Source organism: Dermacentor silvarum, chromosome 10 (genome assembly GCF_013339745.2).
Source record: "Dermacentor silvarum isolate Dsil-2018 chromosome 10, BIME_Dsil_1.4, whole genome shotgun sequence".
Classification (NCBI taxonomy): Eukaryota; Metazoa; Arthropoda; class Arachnida; order Ixodida; family Ixodidae; genus Dermacentor; species Dermacentor silvarum.
This window is the reverse complement of record NC_051163.1, coordinates 115,421,044-115,429,738: the sequence shown is the minus strand read 5'-3', so window position 1 is coordinate 115,429,738 and position 8,695 is coordinate 115,421,044. Positions and strand designations below refer to the sequence as shown.

The 8,695-nt window shown below is 46.9% G+C and overlaps 1 protein-coding gene and 1 long non-coding RNA gene across 2 annotated transcripts; one reads left to right on the top strand and one right to left on the bottom strand.

Annotated features, from left to right (window-relative positions):
- Nucleotides 1-329: 329 nt before the first annotated feature.
- LOC125940658 (uncharacterized) lies at nt 330-4,244 on the top strand. The gene has a single exon (XM_049657088.1). It carries the CDS (start codon nt 665-667, stop codon nt 1,916-1,918), a length of 1,254 nt encoding a protein of 417 aa, XP_049513045.1. The 5' UTR covers nt 330-664; the 3' UTR covers nt 1,919-4,244.
- A 2,218-nt stretch (nt 4,245-6,462) lies between these two features.
- On the bottom strand, nt 6,463-7,714 carry LOC125940659 (uncharacterized). Its single transcript, XR_007463857.1, has 3 exons — nt 7,574-7,714; nt 7,038-7,176; nt 6,463-6,632 (listed from the first exon to the last, which is right to left on the bottom strand). It is a non-coding gene; the product is annotated as an uncharacterized LOC125940659 (long non-coding RNA).
- Between the last annotated feature and the right edge of the window lie 981 nt (nt 7,715-8,695).

Genomic DNA, 8,695 nt, shown 5'->3' with positions numbered 1-8,695 from the left:
GGTCCTACCGCCCTTTTTCTTTGTCTCTTTCATCTATAACAATCGAGACGAGGTGCTTGTTCCTCAGTCTAGGCTGTAATCACTAAACCTGATAGATCAGTAAGACTCCGTACGATAGAATGCTAGTCTGGGCCGTAACCACTTAGTGGTAGAACAGTTAGACTCGGTTGGTCGTATGTAGTGACAGTTGTCCTAGGCTCTAACTTAAGAAAAGTAGAAGAGTAAGGCGCTGTTTACTTGTGTGTTTTGAATCAGTGTTGTCTTGCTAACTCTGCATTTGTCTGTGTAAATATTTTCGTTGCAATATATCCTCAAGTTTTGTTACCTCCGACCTGCCTCCTGCTTCATCAACGCCGATAATCACCTTGAAGAGACTTTCATCGACTTCAAGGACAAAGAACAAACTTAACTGGCGCAGTCGGCAGGATCGGCGAGATCTACAACATCAAATACTGGACCAGTGGTGAGAAGATCAAGTCATTCAACGGCCACCTCCTGCAACTTCGAGAAGACCCCAAAGCAGCCAAGTCCGGCACCGTGGAGGAGATCCGGAAACGGCAGTGCATTCAGCAACGGGTGAGCAGGATTTCTTGCGTCTTTCTCAAGTTGGCATGGCAGTTGGTGTGTAGAGCTCTTGGTGAGGACACGCGGGGGCGCAGAGACAATGGAGTCTAATGGAGTTGAGGGTGCGACTGTGGCGGAAATGGATCGGAATCAGGAGTTATCAAATGACGCTATTCTAAATTTTGATAACTCAAATGAAGTGAGAGCACCCAATCAGAGCCCGGAATTATCGCAGCAGGTATCTCAGCCTTTGCAAATTCCAAATGATACAAGAATGCTCGAGCTCGAAGTTCAAAAGCTTCAACTTCAGATTGAGTACGAAAGGCTGTTGCCGACAAGGACGAGTGCTGAATGTCTCAATGATTCGTTGCCGAGCACTGGGTCTGAGTTGGGCGATCAGAGGCGGATGGGTTTCGATTCCATCGAGCAATGCGCAAAAGTGCTGAAAGGGTTCCGCCTGCCGTGTGATGCGGATGTACCATTATGGTTTGAGGAAGTAGAAAAACTTTTTGCTACGTACAGGGTACCGTATGAGAGTCGCATGCATCTGGTCATGCCAGCGCTAACTGAACGCATTCGCTACCTACTGCGTAACCTCAACCAGGAAGAGAGTACAGATTACAAGTCAGTTAAAGAGGCAGTGTTGATGGAACTGAAGCTTTCTCCGGCGGAGTATCTACTGAGGTTTGAGAGAGCAGTGAAGCGTAAGGAGGAGATGTGGTCACAGTTCGCGTCGCGAGTGAAAACGTATTTCTCTTACTACCTCCAAGTGAGAGGGGCCGACACTGTAGAGGTGATGGCAGAACTCATGGTAGCGGATCGTATAAAATCGGGCCTTGGTATAGAGGGTCTCGAGTACGTGAGGCTACGAGAAGGCGAGGGATGGCTTAAGCCACCTGAGATCGCCAAAGTGCTACAAACGTTTGAACAAGTGAAAGGCAAAGGGTACGCTTCAAAGCCGTCAGCGGCAGACATGGGGCAAGGGATGCCCCGAGTAGAGAAAGGCGCCCTCAAATGTCACTTGTGTCACAGCTCGGGCCATTTGGCTAAGGATTGCCCGAAATCTAGCGATAAGATAAATCAATCAAAGAGGGCCATCGAGCCAAGGCAGAGGGTACAAAAGGTGGCGATTGCCCACGAGACGGTAGGTGAGATACCTGAGGGAAGTGAGATTCCTGATGGAATCCTTACTGCAAATATAAAAGCCGTGAGACGCAACTGTGAAGGGATGACTAAAGTACAGTTGATTCCTATCTCATGTGGAGATGTATCCACAGTTGAGATTATGGATACAGGGAGTGAAATAACTGTTATACGGGAGAATCTGCTTTCGAAAAGTCTCGTGGAGCAGTGAGGCATGGTAAGATTGGTGTCTGCTTTTGGAAAAATTATCCAGGCAAAACTGGCTACGTTGCCGGTAAGGTTAAATAGCCCGAATATGGCTGCGGAACCCTAAAACGTCGACCTACTCTGTGCGTTGACTAATGAGCTCATCGAGGGCACGGATTGTTTGTTGACCCATGAAGATTTGGAACTTTTGTTGAAGGCCAACAGCTCTGTGCCATCCCGTGGAGCACCGGCCGAGCCTGTCCATGCGTTAGAACAATCAAATGAGCCGGTAAGCCGGTGAAAGGAGTTTCGTAGGGTGCAGCTAGCTAACTCTACCCTAGAAAAGGCTGAGCTGAAAGCCAGTCCAGAAAAGTGTCAAGTTGCACAAGCCCACATTCATCGCCTCGGGCATATTGTCGGCTCAGGGACGCACGCACCAGATCTAGAAAAAATAGATGCAATTAAGAATCCGGTTTCACCGTGCACCAAAAAGAAACTACGCAGCCTGCTAGGACTGTGTGGCCACTATCGCGAGCACGACCGAGGATGTGCAGAGGTGGAGAACCGGCTCACGTGGTTAGCAGAGGAAGTGGCACCCAATCAGATACGTTGCTTGGAGGAAGCTCAGACGGCATTTGAGGTTCCGAAACTTTCCCTCTGCGAGTCCGTGGCACTCAGCACTCCGGATCCATTTGAGCCCTACTGGCTTTTCACAGACGTATCAGCTATGGCTCATGGAAGCCATCGTAATAATATAGTGCCATGCCAACTGGATGGGCGTGAACGTTCCTGCTCACCTGGCGCTGTATATTGTGGACTTTGAGAGTGCCGATCCAAGACACAGAGACACTAGAGTGCTCTTATAGCTTGGAACTGCAATCGTGTGCTTAATTGTTTATTGACATGTATTGTGTATTTCTCTTTCCTCTCTTCTTGATTTGTTATTTTGCGGGTTGGTTTGTTGTTGTTCATCTAATTAGGCCATGGTGTGGTTAGAAAGTTTGATTACGCAATCGCAGCAGTGATTTATCGTATCACTGAGCAAAAATCAGCCCAGTATACTCTTTAGAGGGGACGTGTTAGGCCGCGCTTCTATCGAACATACAGATTGGGCGGTGTAGGGCTGCATGATTGTTTTGTATATATTGTCGCAGTGCCACAAATTGCCCACGTGTTTTATGAATAGGGAGGCGGTCACTCCCCAGCGCGTCCGGGCAGCAACCGTTTCTGTTTTTGAGGGGTCGAATGGCCCGTGTGGTGCCGGGTGACGAGTCGCGGCGCGCGCCGGGGGGGGCGCGGTGTGGAGGACGGATTCGGAGAACGCGGTCTTGCGCGCACTGGGTTGGCATTCCGCCGATGGTCATAATAGGTCAACGCGGACAAACCTCAAGTGGAACGGCTGTACGCGGTGTTGTGGCGCCGGCCTCCGAGTCCCCTGCGGGCTAGAGACGGCGTCGAGGTTTATGGCCTAGCATTGTTGACCATGTGTTGTGCGTACGGAGCGGGGGTCCACTCCTCTACGCGTCCGGGCGGCAACCACGTGTATCTTGTTTTGAGCACTGAGAAAAGCCCGCGTGGTGTCGAGTGTCAGCTTGCAGTGCGCGCCATAGAGGCGCAGTGCGCATGCGAGGATCGCGTTCGAAGAACCTCGTCTAGAAAACACCGGGTCCGAATGCCACCAACGGTCACTATTTTTCCGCGCGGAAAAACCTTCAGGGGGGACTGCGGTACGCAGTGTTGTGACACCAGCCCCCGAGCCCCCTGCTGGCCAGAAACGCCACCGAGGTTTGAGATGGCCTAGCAATAAATTGTGCGTGCCTGGCGTGTTTGCTCAGGCCGTCACTGACCACGTGGAAATAGCAGAGGGAAACGGAGTTGCGGAAAGAAGGAAAGCAGGGTTGTTTTCCAATACATTTACTTTTAATTGTAAGCCCATCCCTTTGGGTTGTGGCTTAAGAAACTTTCAGCTCTCATTGGCAATTGCTTCCGTGGGATGGGCTAACGGTCCTACCGCCCTTTTTCTTTCTCTTTCATCTATAACAATCGAGACGAGGTGCTTGTTCCTCAGTCTAGGCTGTAATCACTAAACCTGATAGATCAGTAAGACTCCGTACGATAGAATGCTAGTCTGGGCCGTAACCACTTAGTGGTAGAACAGTGAGACTCGGTTGGTCGTATGTAGTGACAGTTGTCCTAGGCTCTAACTTAAGAAAAGTAGAAGAGTAAGGCGCTGTTTACTTGTGTGTTTTGAATCAGTGTTGTCTTGCTAACTCTGCATTTGTCTGTGTAAATATTTTCGTTGCAATATATCCTCAAGTTTTGTTACCTCCAACCTGCCTCCTGCTTCATCAATGCCGATAATCACCTTGAAGAGACTTTCGTCGACTTCAAGGACAAAGAACAAACTTAACTCATACTTTCAGTACGACTCATTCGTCAAGAGCTAATCAGCAACCATCAGCAGCAGCCTGTAAGAGCATTACTGAATAGAAATGGACCAATTGTCTGTTGGACATAGTGCATCAAAACTCTGCCCCTGTGTTAAAAATGAGAATTTTCAGGGCACATATTTTTGTTCTTTAACACGTTGGTGAAAATTAGCATTCATGCGTCCATACATACTGCTGTTCCTGTCCGTCTCGTAGAGCAACAGCACGCACGCGACATGCTTCCATAAGACATGCTCAGTTCTTTCCATGCACAATCAGTGAATGTAATCCACTACCGAGGGACATTATTTTGGCTGAAGGTGCAAATCCATTTGAAACTGCATTGAAATCTATACTGTAACTTAGATGATGTGCAATAATAAAATATGCTAACAGAAGGTAGAAGACAACAAAGTTGGACTGCATTGCGAGCCTCTCCACAGGTGGCCTACCTTTAGCTATGATCTCCTCTCCCATGCAGAACAGGCCTGTTGTATCGCCCGGCTGCACACTCTGGCATCCCAGCAGCATTCAAAGACGCGCTACCACACCTGCCATCAACACGTTTCTTGCGCTAAAGGTGACCTTGTGTGACTGTAGACGCTGTGGTTTGTGTCAGAAGTTCTTGGCCCGCTATTCTGGCCCGTTCGTCATTCTTGAACGCGTCAGTGACGCTACGTACGTAATCTCTCGTCTCATAAGTACCCGTCGCCGCTTTAGTAAGTCACGATTGACTTAGCTGCACGCCTCAAGCTTTACCACCATTGATCCTCTGATTGACTTGCCCACTGGGCATCTTCTGCGAATGGGGAAATAAAACGTGCTAATGCAAATGAATATGAAGTTGCACTGTACTGCGATTGTCTCCGTAGATGGCCTACCTGGAGCTATCATCTCCCATCCTGTAAATAAATGTGACGCATTGTCACAATATTTATCTTGGTTTTCTTTCGGAGCTTGTTACGTTTCTTGTACTAATGAACATTTCTGCTGCTACTTCTGCTTTTAGATGTACTGCAACATTGTAACGTTGGATTTACGCTAGTTATTGCTGTGAATGGGCTATGACATATTCGTCTGACTACAGTGTTCTCAGTTTATCATTGTAACCGTGAGTAGAGAGCTCTATACGGTCACGAAAAAAAAAAAAAAAAAAAAACTTAAACACTTTCTATTTAAAATTGGTGCCTCTAAGCCCCTTCTGACAGCAACTGCCACTTTAGCATGGTCTGTGCAACATCAGGAAGTGAGGGGCTGCTACTTTGTTATCTCTCGTGTTTTATCTTTTTGAACCACCTTCTAACCTCACCCACTTCGTTCCTGCATCATTCTGACAAAAAAAAAAAAAAAAAAAGTGGCCAGTTCTGCCATAGTTAATGAAATATTGTCTAATATAGCACGACTTGGCATAAGCCGTGGCTGAATTGGCAGAAAGGATGATGGCACATGACTAGAAATGGGCAATTGTCTAGTCTAATATGCGTCGTCTTCTCTTGTGCCATTTGTTGCAAGATAAACCTGTACCAAATAGGCCAAGAAGCCCGACTTTGCACAAGCCAGTTTCCTATTTTTGAGAGCTGCCTATGTAGTCAAGTACACACAACCACTAAGCCCTCTAAAAATGTTTTGTGCAGCTACTCCTTGGTGCAATTGTACATTACACAAATACATAATGCTCTCCACTCTCTATAATGTTGCACTTGGAAGTAGCCATTTGGTATATGCATGTAAAGAAAGCGAATAATTTCTAAATGCATGCCATGTCTCTGAGGGTTTCTAGTTTTCATTGACCGAAATGTATTGCATGAATTGTCTGGTAACAATGAATGGAGATGATGTGATAAGCAGAAGTCAGAATGGCAATGAGTAGATAAGATTACGTATAGCCCTTGTATTCACTGAACTCGAAACAGTCTACCAGTCTTTGCTGTCATGTCAACTGTGGATGTGTAGGCCACAACAAGTGATGCAGACCTTGGTCGTGGCCCTCATAACAATAATGCCATATATTTTGTGAATAAAAACATTATGTATTCTCCAATTTGTTCAGAAGGCAATTTGTAACTTCACATGCAATGCAAATTTCATGTCCTGAACCCTCTTCTTGTTACAAAGCATTGCAGCAGCACACACAGGCACATTTTGTTTACATTTTTTAAATAATCCGGATATTTAAATCCTGCATACACCTCAGATGGGAAGGCGTCCCTCACAGCAACGAAACAGCTGGGCAGCACCTTCCTGTTGCCCTGTCCCAGCCGATGCCACACCCGCCGTGCAAATTGACGGTATGCGGTGTATCTGTACCACCTGAAAATAAATGAACAAGGTTAGAATTTTAAAGATAACGCGAATTAGCGGCGGGTGATGCCTCCTGTAGCGTGCAGCCAGCGTCAAAAGTATAGGGTCCGCGCGGCATCCAAGGAAAGGTAGAATATTTTCGTGACCCCTGAAGGAATCGGGGGGGGGGGGGGGGGGGGGTAATTCAACGTTGTCCGAGTTACCGTGTACCGCAAATTTGGGCAGTCGACTGCACGCCTCTTAGAAGTTACGCGCGTGCTACGATTGATGGGCTCCAACACTTACACGGAAGGTTGGACGGACGTATTACGTCATGTTGCGACTTGAGATCACAAATAATTCCCGACCGAAAATCTAATATTGCGAACGTCGTGGTTTGAGTCGAGGCCGCGGTGAAAAGGTGTAAATAAATACCTGTGGATTTCCGGGGCCTTCCATGAGGGCGGTCTTCCGGACGGTCTTCCATGAGGGAAGACCGTGCACACGGTCAAGCTCTGTGCAGCCCACCGACTCGAGCTGCGTCTTCATTGCCCTGCAGTGTCCTCATTGGCAGCTGCGATAATCGCGATGCAACATGAAACGTGCGCTCTAATGGCTCTGCACACTGCAATTCGCCGATGTTGCTGAGCAGCGTAGTTAGTAATTACAAATTGTACCCTGAGGGTAACATAAATAAATAAGTAAATAAATAAATAAACTGTCTGCTGTTAGACCGGCATATAAAGCAAATAAGGCAATTAGCCGTCGCTCATTCGAAAACCAGATTAAATAGGTACATCGAAGCATGCAAACAACGGATACATTGCATATATATGCCGTAGCATTTATTGCTCTTAAGACGTTATGAAAATTGAGATTAATTATGACATGCGAAGAGTTAAGAATATATATACGCTACTGTTAAATACCGTGCAGGCCACAACGTTCAACGCCAATTTGTTGTGTCTTACCATTGAACGTGGCCGATGCGAGGGTTTTGTTGAGGTTCGTCCTCGCCGTCGCCGGCCGCAATATCCGAGGCGCTGCTCTCTAGTGGGTCAAATTGAAAGTGATTGGCCGCGTCTAATAGGGCGGCGACTCCCACATGCAGGAAATCTTCGCCGCTGGACGACGAAAACGAGGACGACGACGATGGCGAGGACATGGCAAATCATGTGCAGGCGTAGCAGACGAACTAGCAAAACGAAGCTGGCGCGCCGGCGCGCCCGCCGGCTGCGCGTCAGAGCGCAAAAAGCCATGACGTTTGTCAGGTCGTGCGTTTGTCATGGCTTTTTGCGATCACGTGCCCACTTTGTTTACAATCCCTCTTCTCCCGTCTCGTTGCTCTCTGAAACCGAAGCTCCGACTAGTCGCTACAAAAAAGACTCCAAGTAGTTACCTGTCGCGCTCTGGTAAATGAGGTTTGGTACCGTGATTACTGGGTCATTAACTACCTATTAAAGCAGAAAAGACCACATGGAATTTTTTTTTTTTTTTGTCTGTACTCCTTTCATGGCTAGGTGACGTATGCCACCGCGCGATTTTAAGATTCAGCCTCATCCATCCAACCATCCATCCATCAAGTATTTCGTTGCCAATTTAAAATGAGAATTCCTACTTAAATCGCGAACAGTGTGCTGGATTTTGTCCTGGTTATTTCATTTCTGTCGACGTCTCACAACACATTTTGGCCAGTTGTCAGTCCCTCTAAAGGAAGGCGGGCAAGGCAGATGACGATTATCGACAAGAAAGGGGTTTTAAAACCTCCTTGGGGGACAAGATAAGCCCCAAAGCGTGCAAACGTTTTTAAGAGTGAATAATCTCCATTTGTCTTCGTGAAAACTCTGCGCTAACTACAGTTTTGCGGATCGAAATTAATGCATTCGCTACACAAAGTGTTCAAAAAAAAAAAAAAAGCTTCAGGAATACTGTACAGCGGAAATAAAGTTTACATTCACAAGAAAGCTATATATGAAATAATTTGCAACCCAATAAAGACTAAAGAATTTCCGGAATTTCTACGTGACGCAGTGTGCGTAACAAAAATGTCTAAATTTGACTCAGTACAGTAAAAAGTCTGGCTACATTGGGTA

Bases quoted from the DNA above. Each gene is read 5' to 3' on its own strand.
- LOC125940658 (XM_049657088.1), top strand. From the start codon at position 665: ATGGAGTCTAATGGAGTTGAGGGTGCGACTGTGGCGGAAATGGATCGG.